At 35.2% G+C, this 14,269-nt stretch overlaps 1 protein-coding gene across 1 annotated transcript; it reads left to right on the top strand.

The window, feature by feature from the left end:
* Positions 1 to 4,936: 4,936 nt before the first annotated feature.
* LOC128992371 (periodic tryptophan protein 1 homolog) lies at positions 4,937 to 13,909 on the top strand. The gene is made up of 11 exons (XM_054415921.1): positions 4,937 to 5,107; positions 6,249 to 6,307; positions 7,552 to 7,649; positions 8,103 to 8,282; positions 8,893 to 9,000; positions 9,515 to 9,692; positions 10,309 to 10,467; positions 11,664 to 11,772; positions 12,147 to 12,237; positions 12,991 to 13,209; positions 13,798 to 13,909. Exons 1-11 carry the CDS (start codon positions 5,039 to 5,041, stop codon positions 13,866 to 13,868), a joined length of 1,341 nt encoding a protein of 446 aa, XP_054271896.1. The 5' UTR covers positions 4,937 to 5,038; the 3' UTR covers positions 13,869 to 13,909.
* The last annotated feature ends 360 nt before the right edge of the window (positions 13,910 to 14,269 follow it).

Raw genomic sequence — 14,269 nt, 5'->3', positions numbered from 1 at the left:
ACATTGTATATTACCATTAGAATAGCTCAAAGTTGATGTGATGGGCTTGGGAAAAAAGATTATGCACTTTTTATGTTCGGAGTTTTAATTGATCGCGTTATGTTAAGCCTAAGCTACGTATAATGTACAGTACGGTCTCAAATATGCCTTTTAAAATACGTTAATTAATTAGTTTTAACTTGTATACACGTTTTATCAATGTATAATTGACATTATATAAATATAAAAACATCATTTCGCATCGTATTGTCATTGATTTGTGTTTCCGACATCCCTGCAAAACACGTTTGTAGCGTCCGCAGGCGTACCAACCCACATCTATTACAAACCGAAACTTTTCCTGACGCAAATTCCTATAAACCATATAGATTTTGCCTTATAGCTTCGTAATTCACTGGACTGCCGCAATCATATTTACCCTGATTATTCTACACATTGTATATTACCATTAGAAAAACTCAAAGTTGATGTGATGGGCTCAGGAAAAAGATTGTGCACTTTTCCTGATGCGAGTTCCTATCAACCATATACATTTTGCCATATAACTTCGTAATTTACTGGACTGCCGCAATCATACTCATACTGATTATTCTACACATTGTATATTACCATTATAATACCTCAAAGTTAATGTGATGGGCTCAGGAAAAAGATTGTGCACTTTTCCTGATGCGAGTTCCTATCAACCATATACATTTTGCCATATAACTTCGTAATTTACTGGACTGCCGCAATTATACTCATACTGATTATTGTACACATTGTATATTACCATTAGAATACCTCAAAGTTGATGTGATGGGCTTAGGAAAAAGATTGTGCACTTTTCCTGATGCGAGTTCCTATCAACCATATACATTTCGCCATATAACTTCGTAATTTACTGGACTGCCGCAATCATGCTCATACTGATTATTCTACACATTGTATATTACCATTAGAATACCTCAAAGTTGATGTGATGGGCTTAGGAAAAAGATTGTGCACTTTTCCTGACGCAAATTCCTATCAACCATATAGATTTTGCCTTATAGTTTTGTAATTCACTGGACTGCCGCAATCATACTCATACTGATTATTCTACACATTGTATATTACCATTAGAATACCTCAAAGTTGATGTGATGGGCTTAGGAAAAAGATTGTGCACTTTTCCTGATGCGAGTTCCTATCAACCATATACACTTTGCCTTATAGCTTCGTAAATCACTGGTCTGCCTCAATCATATTTATACTGATTATTCTATACATTGTATATTAGCATTAGAATACCTCAAAGTTGATGTGATGGGCTTAGGAAAAAGATTGTGCACTTTTCCTGATGCGAGTTCCTATCAACCATATACATTTTGCCATATTACTTCGTAATTCACTGGACTGCCGCAATCATACTCATACTGATTATTCTAAACATTGTATATTACCATTAGAATACCTCAAAATTGATGTGATGGGCTTAGGAAAAAGATTGTGCACTTTTCCTGACGCAAATTCCTATCGACCATATAGATTTTGCCTTATAGCTTCGTAATTCACTGGACTGCCGCAATCATACTCATACTGATTATTCTATACATTGTATATTAGCATTAGAATACATCAAAGTTGATGTGATGGGCTTAGGAAAAAGATTGTGCACTTTTCCTGATGCGAGTTCCTATCAACCATATACATTTTGCCATATAACTTCGTAATTCACTGGACTGCCGCAATCATAATTATACTGAGTATTCTACACATTGTATATTAGCATTAGAATACCTCAAAGTTGATGTGATGGGCTCAGGAAAAAGATTGTGCACTTTTCCTGATGCGAGTTCCTATCAACCATATACATTTTGCCATATTACTTCGTAATTCACTGGACTGCCGCAATCATACTCATACTGATTATTCTAAACATTGTATATTACCATTAGAATACCTCAAAATTGATGTGATGGGCTTAGGAAAAAGATTGTGCACTTTTCCTGACGCAAATTCCTATCGACCATATAGATTTTGCCTTATAGCTTCGTAATTCACTGGACTGCCGCAATCATACTCATACTGATTATTCTATACATTGTATATTAGCATTAGAATACATCAAAGTTGATGTGATGGGCTTAGGAAAAAGATTGTGCACTTTTCCTGATGCGAGTTCCTATCAACCATATACATTTTGCCATATAACTTCGTAATTCACTGGACTGCCGCAATCATAATTATACTGAGTATTCTACACATTGTATATTACCATTAGAATACCTCAAAGTTGATGTGATGGGCTCAGGAAAAAGAATGTGCACTTTTCCTGATGCGAGTTCCTATCAACCATATACATTTTGCCATATAACTTCGTAATTTACTGGACTGCCTCGATCATATTTATACTGAGTATTCTACATATTGTACACTACCATTAGAATACCTCAAAGTTGATGTGATGGGCTTAGGAAAAAGATTGTGCACTTTTCCTGATGCGAGTTCCTATCAACCATATACATTTTGCCATATAACTTCGTAATTCACTGGACTGCCGCAATCATATGTATACTGAGTATTCTACACATTGTGTATTACCATTAGAATTGCTCAAAGTTGATGTGATGGGCTTGGGAAAAAAGATTATGCACTTTTTATGTTCGGAGTTTTAATTGTTCGCGTTATGTTAAGCCTTAGCTACGTATAATGTACAGTACGGTCTCAAATATGCCTTTTAAAATACGTCAATTAATTAGTTTTAACTTGTATACACGTTTTATCAATGTATTATTGACATTATATAAATATATAAACATCATTTAGCATCGTATTTTCATTGATTTGTGTTTCCGACATCCCTGCAAAACACGTTTGTGGCGTCCGCAGGCGTACCAACCCACATCTATTACAAACCGAAAAAGCGCCGATGAAAAGAGCCGCTAACTTCACGACGGTTAAGGACAAGCACGGACAAGCACGAACAACGGACGACGTGACAACGACAACGGACAAATCGACAGAAGCAAAGCGACAGTCCTCAAGAAAAATAAGTCTCTGGTATGAAACGTATGATCATTGAGTATAGTATTTTGATAGCATAATTTGTGAAAGAAATATCACTACATGATTTGATTTTTGTTTCGTATATGGTTACGCTTAAGTAAATTTTAAATGAAAATTAAGTGTACTGACTCTCGAGTAAGCACACGTTAAAAAGAAAATGCTATTATGAACATACATTCATAAGAGGCCTCCTCTTATGGGTGTCTTACGAGTCATAGCCTACATAACTCATTGCAGCGATTAATTAGGTAGGAATAAGAAATACGAAATAATACGAACCCCCCTCGGAAGGATATTTTCTTTGTCCGAGAGATATATGTGAATTTGAACGGATGGAAAAAATAGTTCGAGCTGCAACTTCCACCCGGTCACGTCACCTGTCTCGTGTCCCCAAGTACTCGGCTTTTTTAATGTTAAATGTTCGTCTATCAATGTGCGTTTTCGTGTGTGTTCTATGTATAGTTATTAAATGATGACCTTCATATACTAAGGTGAGTAACGACGCCTTGTACGGCCTGAAGATGGTTCCCTGTGAACTGAAACGATAGTTGCCACAAGCAGCAATTTGGAATTTGGATTACTGAATGCAGGTATTTAAACCATTATAAATACGATAATTTGTTTGTATAACAAGACTAAGGATCAGTTAGCTGTCCCACCCACAATGACATAATTCCCGTGCATTATTATAAGCTTAAGTCATGTTTTTGGAGTATGTAACAAACGTGATTTTATAAGCTGCAGCACATTTAAGCAGTTGAGCTATACTAATATAAGCTATGCCACATTTTAACAAAACCCGTTATAAGCTATGCCACATTTATACGACTTTAAGTTATGTAACCATTTAAATTTTCCCATATATGCTATGCAGCATTTTCAAGAGTTAATGGATCAAATTCTAAATTATAAACTATGCCACTATAAAGTATAGTATGACGGGTTGCCGGAATTTTATCCCTCTAGAATTTCACCCCCTGGGCAAAGCTGACGACACTATGACGTAGTTACCTGAGCACTGAGGGTGACCTGATGGTTGAAACGCGTACTCCACAGCAATTTATGGATTGATGACGTAAGTTATTTAATTATTTGATAACTCAATCCGTTGTGCTACAATCTCAACATTATTACTCTCAAGTTTGTTCGTTGGCGGAATTTCACCCCCGCAGATTTGGGAGTTTAATGAAAATTTAGCGTGAAAAAATTAGATTAGTAGAAAAACCAGAATTTAAGTAATTTTACCCACTGTCCATATAACTACGTTCAGGGGAGTATGTTTTATCTATGGTTCAGGCAACATATAGGTGTACGGCCTGGATTTTACCCCACAGATTTTTACCCCGGATTTTTACCCCCGGAATTTTACCTCCTATGCAGATATAGAAGATTTTGTGAGAATAATTAATTTTCTTATATCAGTTTTGATTAAGGCGGCCGTGGTTTAAGTAAGAATTAATTATTCTTACTAATTTCTATATCTGACCGGGGGTAAAATTCCGGGGGTAAAAATCCGGGCTGTACATTTTGAGCTGACCTCATGAATAGGGAAAAATTCCGGGGATAAATTTCTGGTCCATACACTCTAGGTTTTATAATTTGACATGTGTTCTGATTAAATTCACAACCGTGAAAATATACGTTTAATTCTGCCTTTAATTTATTGGACTGATGCTGTGTAGCTCAAAAGTTCGCGGCCGGAATTTTACCCCCTTGTTTGTGACGTTAGGAGGTTAAATTCCGCTATCCCGGTATGACACCCTACCCACTATTAATAGTCAAACTATTCATCAAGAACAGTACAACATACAATACATTGGTAACAAATTGCAAGTGAGTTGGCTGCCCTGACAATCACATGGCACATGGTATGGTAATAAAATTGTAAATAAACATTAACCTAAAAGTCGTCTGCACCGTTCAAATTCTAACCTCTTTCATTCTACATTGGTTGAAAACTAAAAGTGTGTTAAACCATTGTTAAACTTATCTCTTTTTATAAGGGGAAATGGAACACAATTTTATTCCTTGTTCCAAATGGATTAAACGTGGAGTTGCAAAAGCAAAACCTGAAGTGGTAAGCATACAAGCATTTGCTTGAAATCTCAATTTCTCTATACTAGCCTAATTTTGTCTCCAGTTAGTAATTAGCAACAGTAATTTTGTAAATTTAAATATTGCCCTTTTGTTGTAGTTCTGCTGTTATTTTGTATCCCTGTCATTAGCTGTTTATGGATTGTCAATGTAGTCAGAGTCAGGCACTAGGCCACTAGGCCTATCATCAACAGGTTCCCTATCAATCACACCTTTTCTTAGTTCTTTTGTTCTTCATTCTCGATATTACCTGGGATTGTTTGTAACTTAACCCTTCCCGGAAGGGTGACGGATATATCCGCCTAAGTCTTTGGCGATTAAAGGACGGGATTATTTTGATGGTATGAAGTGTTCCACTGTGTTTATTTTATGTATACTTGTATAACAAAAGACAAATAAGAGTATATATATTATATTTTTTCCTATAATTTTTTCCCGTTCTATGGAAGGGTTAAGCACTCGCATTTAAGTTACATGTATCTAGTAAAAATTGTTGCTATTTATTATTATTGTGATTACGTTCAAATCTCTTTGTTAGCCTAATGTTATACTATCTATTGTTATAGTTATTGTTACATTAGCACTTTTGTGATGTATAAAAAAAAACATCTCTATATATTCATGTATTGTTTGTAAAATGGTGTTGAGAGAGAAATTAAAAAATAAACTCGATTGTAGATCCATCCTCTCAAGTTAAGGGATGTGTTTATTGTGTACTGTTCCGTATAGAACCTACAATATACCGGGGGGGAGGGGGGAACTTTCACATCTGTTGTCAAAAACAACCGAATGAAAATATCAATCGATATTTTTATTCGATTATTTCATTTGATATATCGATTAATCTATCGATATTTTCATTCATCATGAGTTCTCTGTGAAACTGTACTACTGAACTATTGAAAAAAGGACAACATAAATCATTGAAGTTTATTCTTACTGCAAGTTGGTTTCTTTTATCAATCTTTTTACCTAGGCTAGTTCTAATTTGTTTGTAATATTGATTTGTGGCTAAACCCCACCGAATTGCTATTGCTTCAAGATAATAAGAGGAGTATGATTTTTTTTCAAATTTTATCTTTTGCAAGAGGGTTGTAACTAAACCGGTGTTTGTTTGCTTTTAGGTACAGCTCAGTAAAGATGAATTAAAGGGACTGGTTGATAAAGCAAAAAGTGACATTTTGTAAGTAGCCTGCAAAGTTTAGCCTTATTATCCTTATTTTGTTTTCAGTCGAACAATGTAACAAAAGTAACCTTTGACACAGTAGAAATTTTGAGATTTGTAGTTTTTGTTTTATTACCTACCTACATTGATGAAACACACATTTTCTGTGTATGTTTGGGTAAAGATCAATTCCTTATTCAGTCTAATAAAGAATTTGGCTCGTTGACTGTGGCAAAATATGTTTATTTGTTGCTCCCATCAATTATATTAATTATTCAAGATGGCGACGCCACTATGTTCATATTTTAACCCAATTATGAGTGAAGAATGAGTAACGTGAACTTGTAGTCTTGTTAGTGTCCAAGACCGACATGTTCTATAGACACATCTGTTAAATAGCCCATACAGTTAATGGCAACTAAGGGACCTACATTAGTGGAATCCGAACCACATATTTTCCTTGTAATTAACGAATTGGTCTAATTATCAGGATAGTACTGCGGAGGGTTGTAGTACTCACTAGTGCGGACATTAAACCACACCAGAGAGCATTGCATTCACCGTGCATGCCTATAAATATCCACAATTCCTGACCTCCTAGTAGCCGTTCCTTACATGTACAAGGGGGAAGGACTGGGATAGGCCTATACAGGATCAAGTAACCCTCGAAACCAATACATTTCTTACAATACTTTTTGCAAATTTTCTAACTCAGTTGATAAACGATAACTTATATTGATATCCTAACACACATTTATAATATTTATTATTAATTTACCCCAATAGTAAAGCAGGCTTGAGGTAGGCCTATTTTTTTTTTCTTAGCCATTCCAAGTTGTTATTACCTTGATAATAACAACTTTAGAACTATCTAGACTTACATAACTAGCGTCTCATTTTCCTCGTCCGGAACTGATGAGAACCTTTTCTGCGAAGGAGTGGGGGATTGTGGGAGAGCCCCTCACGTTGATTTAAGAAAAACTATTTATTTGATAATTTTTTAGTTATAAAAATAACTTTTTAATTATAAGATTAAGGCAATATTTGAACTGGAGACCTCCTGAACAACAGTCTGAGAAGCTATCAATTACGCTCCTGGAATCATATCGTCTCGTTACGGTAAAGGTGTTCCCTCAAGAGAAGAGGGACGTCATGTCCCCCACTCCTTCTCTAAAAAGGTTCTCATCTGTTTGTGACGAGGAAAACGAGGCGCTATAGACTTACATGTCTTGGTTGTTAATTCTAAGCATACGTTTATACAGAGGTTTTGCTGGGAGTGTGAAAAATGCGGATAAAACTGACGTGCCTCAGAACACAGATGAAGACCAGTTCGGCATGGAGGATTACGATAAAGATGATGGTAATATTGCCTTTTATCATTATATAATTAAACACTGGCCTTGTGCTGGTTTAAAAAATCTGAATATGAGTGAGTTATGAATGAAGAATGGAGTGAGGTGCTTTTTGTGCAGTTTGTTACCGACTGAGATCAGCTGATTCTTAGCCAGGGTCCAACATCCCGATTTTAAATACCCTGCTAAATCTTGGATGCAATAGGCCTAATCATTTTTATTTTGGAAAATCCTGCTTGTTTTATTTATTTTGTATTTTATCTTGTTGATGGTATTGCTGGTTTTAGTAGGAACCCTGATTCAATAGTAAAAAATAAATAGGCAATGTAAGGATGGTTTTTAGTTTTTAATATTGTTTAAAAGCATTATATTTTGATAGTATAGACTACTTTTGTTAAATCATGACGACATAGAATAACCTTAAATTAAAACTTTGAATGAGATAGTAAAATTTTTTTTAGAAATTGAAGATTTAGCTGGTATCGGAGGACTGATATCTTTGGACGATGAAGATCTTGATACGGAAGAACAGGAAGGAGAAGAAAATGACTCAGATAAAGAAGATGACGAAATCAAACCAAACGATAACTTGATAGCGGTTGGTCACGTTACTGGCGACATAAGTGTCTTGGAAGTTTATGGTAAACCGTTTAATATTAGACTACAAAATTTTAAACTTTTTTATTAAAAAGTCACTTTTACTGATTAATAAAGATTCCAAACTACCTTTATGAAAATTGTTTTCATGTTTAATAAATATGAATTTTTTAAGTTTGCAAACAAAATCCGTAGATTTTGTAGCTTAGGATTGTAAACACTGTTCAGATTTAAATTTTCCCATTATTGGGGATTTCATATATTGGAAATAGTTATGGAAAAAGAGAGTTGGGACAAATCGACATATTAAATGACATTAAGTTACATTTAATAGCTCAGCTTGATTTTTCTGAAGCATTTCTATGTTTTAAAAAGCTACTAACTTCTAGGTTAGAACCAGCAACTTTCTGATTAGGCCTACTAAGTGAGCAACTGTAGCGACTCAGTTGCTCGGCTACTTAAAACTCATCATCATTGTCCTTTTTTGAACGTTAAGTTTTATTGTATTGTAATCTTTATCAACATATATCTACCTATAATTTTATAAGTAGAATATAGGCCTAGTTTGCTTAATCTTCATTTACACGTCCCTTAATCTGTTTATAAATATTTTTTTATTCATAAGATATATAAAATAAGTATTTTTCTTGGCAGTATACAACGAGGAAGACAATGATTTATACGTTCACCACGATATAGTCCTTCCTACTGTTCCGTTGGCCTTAGAATGGCTGAGTAATATTCCAGGATCACCATCATCAGGTAAGCTACTTATTTTTGTTTCTTTAATAACCCATACTAAACTCAAGATCTATCATTGAATTTGTAACTATTAAATTTTATTTGTCACGTGGATTTTAGTGGAGGCGATTCCACAATACAGAAATAGTTTTCCTAAGAGACCGATTATATATTTTCTTCAACAAGAATAACCTTAGTTTTTGGTAGGTTCTAAACTAACAAGGTCACAGTATTTACATTGATAAGAGCCATTTGAGATTGGCGGGAACTTTTGATTGTTTTTTAAACTAACGTTCATTATAGTTTGTTACTGATTACATCGTAACAAAACAGCTTTTTGCCAAAAATCGTGGTAAGAAAAAGTAGGAAGATGAAATGTATATGTACTATCTCTCTTGAAACAAAATTCCGGACTGTTTATGGTATTCAGATACTTAAGATAAAATTTGATATTTCATTCCTCCTAATTGAACTTCAAAATAATGTAGTCAGATATCAAGTAGTATGTTTTGTGTACACTATCAACTGCATACAGGAAACTATCTTGCAATGGGTGGAATGACCCCGGAAATCACAATCTGGAACTTAGACCTGGTGAACATTCTGGAGCCAACTGTTAAGCTCGGTCGTTTCTCCAGGAGGAAGAAAGATCGACACCGCAATCACGGACATCGAGATGCTGTACTGGACCTCGCATGGAACACTAAAATGCCGTAAGTTTAAGACTCTGTTTTTTATGTGTGTTTTATACGCCAGTGGCATATTAAGGGACGGTTTAAACAGTCTTGTTACTATGTATCGTCAACCATTTTTTTAGATAGCATTGTTAATTCACTGCCCAATGAGAAATGGCACCTGGGTCTGGAAACGATCTCGCTGGGATTCCAACCAGCGACCTTCAGATTTAAAGGCGAAGACTATAACCATTCGGTTACCTAGACTGTTGTCATATGTTACATGAAAAAGTTATGAGTGTGAAATGGTGAGATAATTGTTAATGCTTTGTTATTGAGTACTGACGAAAACCAGCTGATTCTATAATACTTAGGACAGTTCATTGGAATCCCAATTAAAATTACACCTGGGATTAGTTTGGAATCATCTAGGAACATACAAAACTTGAAATTGTCTTTCTTCTCTCCCATTTAAATTGGCAACCTTCTGACAACACTAACCACTTTATGACCCAGCTACTACCAATAAAATTCTTAATTGTTTTCCATTTATGAATTTAAGAAATTTTAATATTTTAACTATATTTTTGTATTGATATAAAATAATTTTACTGTAGATATACTTATGAGGTTCAAATGTATGATTTGTCTACAGACATATTTTGGCAAGTGGTTCAGTTGATCGGACAGTTCTTCTATGGGACCTCGCCACCGCCAAAGCTGCTACTCAGTTTAAGGATTTTGAAGAGAAAGTACAAACGCTACAGTGGCACCCAACAGAAGTTAACATACTCATGGCTGGATCGTGTGACTGGTAAATGTTTTTAGTTAAACAGCTTACCCTTTTGAGCTTAATTAACAATCATACAAAGTTTACCCGGGCCTTTGCTCAGGGACTATTAAAGATAAATAAACAATTTATACGTCAATTTGAAGGGAAAAGAACAAAGTATTCTCTTTGATAAAATTCGGAACAATTTAATAAAATTCAGATTTTTATCAATGATCTATGAGCTTAAAACTGGCAAAGTCTGTACGCTTGCAATCGGCGGGTTTGTCTGATGTCTCAACCAAATTTTGTAGGCACAAAGACTCAATCTTTTACGGATAACATCATGCAGTGTCAAATCAAATCAAATCAAATATGCTTTATTCATAAAGTACAGTGTTGTACATTGAATGGTGTCAACTAAATCTATCTTAAATTAATAATTTACAGATTTGCATCATTGCAGCATTGTCAACTAAGGTATCTCATCAATTGAAGAGTTCATAGGGCAATAGATTTTTTCGGGCTTCTGATGCAGATTTCTCGGATTTCTTCGACTTTGTTTTTAGCCCGCCAGGTGAAGATCCTTTCAAAACAATGGTGCCACAAAACTCACTAAACCAGCGTCAAATTTTTTATCATCAAGTAGATTTAAATTTAGTTTAATTTAACAATCAATCTGACCTCTGCGAACTACAGATTACACTCTGTGCCTTCTGTTGCGCCGTAAACATCGTACTGGCGACTGGCGTTTGAGTTTAAACGGCGGCCTACCACCGCGCACCTGTTTTGCGCATGCCAAGGTCAAAGTTTCTTCCTTCGCTACATGGGAAACAAAACTTATTTATTTTAGCTTCAATTTGACGTATACAACTTTTAGTTAACTTGACCCAAGCAATTACCATTTCCAATATCAACATTCTTTTGTAAACACCCTGTATTTGGAGCAATTAATTTATTCAACTAGTTATTATCATCTTCATACGAAGGCTTTGGTGGCTAGTGTCTATAGTTAAGTTAAATTATAGTTGTTTTCGGCACCATCTGCGTCGTCACCCTTAGAAGGATCATCCTCAGTGGAGGGTCAGTCGAGCCACTGAGGATGCCTATTCTAAGGGTGAAATGTCTAGCAGCAATTACATATGACAATACAACTGACGCCTAACTTGTTACTATATAATGTTTTCCTCGTCTCCATGAACACAAAAATCCAATCTTTCAAAAGCAGTTATTGTTGACAGTAAGTTGAGATTGATGGACTGTCGTCTGGAGGAGGTTCTCATCACGGCTACGGTAGACGGAGAAGTAGAGAAGACAGCTTGGCACCCCACAAATCAGTTCCATGCTTTGGTAAGTTGGATACAAATCCAAGTACCCTGTTAAAGTTGTTTATACCAACAAATCTTATTGTATGAAACTTAGGATTGTTCTTGCAATAGCAAGCTTACCTAAGTGAGAAAATCTTGGTGCAAGAAACCGAACCACTTCACACTGTAAACAATAATTTGAATATTTTACTGTCACTGACAGCATTTTTCAACCAAGATTTGAGTTAGGAAGATCTATCCTAACCAGTCCAAAAAACAATAAAAACCAACCTAAATCAACATCAATTTGTAAACAAATTTCTTATTTTGTATTTTCTCCTTATGTGCCAATTTTTGTTTTATTTTGTAGATTTTTAACCAAGTACTGATTGAGACTAACATTATTTGCATGTGCAGGTTGGAACTAGCAATGGCACATTATGTGCTGTGGACTGTCGCAACGGCAGCGTCGTCTGGCAAGTAAAAGCTCACAATAAGGAAATAACAGGTAAGAATTTATCATATACAATAGCCACAGAGAAGTTAGATACAGAGGATATATTGAATGGTACACTTAAGTGGTGTCTAGCCCCATTTGCTGGTGTCTAGAGTAAGTCGTCCCCTTCGCAATCTCGTATTACAGCACTTATAGGAAAAAAAACCTGTGTCTCCTTAAAACTTTTTAAAATGTAATCTTAAGCTACAAAAATCTCCAAGATAAATTGTACGGAGTTGTTAGTTTTTAACAACAGCCTTTTTCTAGCAGAATGACTACTACCTACTCTTAATTTGAGGACCAAGCTGGTCTAGTGGTAGATCTGGGCTTCGGGCTCTAAAGGGTTGGGTTCAAATCCCGCCAATCACCAATGACTGGAAAGTGGAAGCTATATAATAATGCTGTAACCTTAAATGAAACTAAATAAAGGTTTAACTACCTGTTCTCGCCTTATGGTCCAAGATTCATCCTCAATGGATTACGCACATTATAGCTACCATCAGATTGTCGTAAGATAAAATGATGGCTGAGTAACCGCCCATAATAATCCATTGAAAACGAAACTTGGACTATAAGGCAACAACTGGTAATATAACCTTTTATTGTCAAATAATTGGACTGGAAACACCACAAAAAAATTAAGTAACCTTCAAGGCCTGAGGCAATGTTTAAAACGGGTTAGCTCCTAGTATCGTAGCATGTGAAGGTAGGACACATGCCTACAATACAAAAATGCAACATAAACCAACCCTTCTTCACTTTCAGGCCTGGTTGTTGTTGGCGGTGACAGCATAACAACGTGTTCTACGGACGAAACCGTGAAAGTTTGGAGTTTGTTGGAGAGTAATCCTCATTTGAAGCAGACTAAACAGACCAACATGGGCGAACTACACTGTCTCAGTTTGTGTCCTGACAATCCCAACATAATATGCATTGGCGGCAGCAAAAAAAGCTGCAACTTCAAGGTCATCAATCTATCCACAGGTATCTCTGAAAATTGAGGTTAAAGGATGTAACATAGAGCAAAAGGACCTAGGCTTCTTAGGATTTTTGTGAGGACAGCAGGTTTAAAAGGGAAAAAGTTAAATTATGCACAAGAATCCCTAATGTTTGCACTAGAAACAGAATATTTCACTTTCACAGCCATTTCAACCAAAAAAGGATTGAGTTGTAGTTTAAAATCTAACCTAAAAATTTATTTTGCCCCTATGCAATGTCATTATTAATAAGGAGTCTTGCCTAATTATCTTCCTTAGACTGAAAAATTGAAAAGTTAAAAGGATTGTTTACATAAAGCTCTTGGGATCTTTTGGTTATGCACTTTATAATTTCTTCAGAGTGTGCTTACCTTCTTGTGTTGATTTTTTCCATCCTTTTCTAGCATTATTTTGACACTTTTCTTAAGCCTACGTTTCAGTATAAAATAGTATTTTTTATTAACTGCAACAACTTTCATCATCAAACCATCTGAAGTTTTATTCAACCAGAACAATACTTGGCTCAGTTATCTAGTGAATTTAGTTATTTTTTTCTATGAACAGTTGTTTAATTTACTCCGTGTGTTTATTGCAGATATGCAACCAGACGCTGATGATGGTGACATGGATGTGGAGGGGGATGCAAACATAGACGACGGAACGTAACAATCACGTACTCATTATTTGTTACTAAAAGTTTTGTAAAACATGTGATTAAGTTCTTTGAACCCTCCAAACTCTTTAGCTAATAGTATTAATTTGTTTTTACTTACGAGTATGAGATTTAACTATAAAAAAATAAGAATCAAGAGTACTAAATTGCCACTACAATGTGGAATCAAGTAAGAACTTAATAAGTAAAAATTAATAAGGTTGTGGTCTTTTAAAGACATATAAATGATGCCTTTGAAACTTAGTTTAATTATTAAAAGTTATAATGGTATTGTCTATTTTGTAACGGGTTTTTAAGCACAGTAATTTTGTTGCACAAATAAAACAGCCCCAGTAAAAATAACATTCGGGGACAGTAGCGGGGTTTTTTATAAGATGGGTGAACCAGTTCTCAC

The sequence above is a fragment of the Macrosteles quadrilineatus genome, unplaced genomic scaffold, assembly GCF_028750875.1.
Source record: "Macrosteles quadrilineatus isolate MER2022 unplaced genomic scaffold, UCM_ALF_1.0 Scaffold_4__1_contigs__length_99947679, whole genome shotgun sequence".
In the NCBI taxonomy this organism is placed as follows: domain Eukaryota; kingdom Metazoa; phylum Arthropoda; class Insecta; order Hemiptera; family Cicadellidae; genus Macrosteles; species Macrosteles quadrilineatus.
Note: the sequence above shows the minus strand (reverse complement) of the source record. Positions and strands in the feature narration are given on the sequence as shown.

Coding starts and splice junctions, on each gene's coding strand:
- LOC128992371 (XM_054415921.1), top strand. CDS start 5,039: ATGGAACACAATTTTATTCCTTGTTCCAAATGGATTAAACGTGGAGTT. Junction 9,001..9,514: donor TCCAGGATCACCATCATCAG/GTAAGCTACTTA, acceptor AACTGCATACAG/GAAACTATCTTGCAATGGGT. Junction 13,210..13,797: donor GGTCATCAATCTATCCACAG/GTATCTCTGAAA, acceptor TGTTTATTGCAG/ATATGCAACCAGACGCTGAT.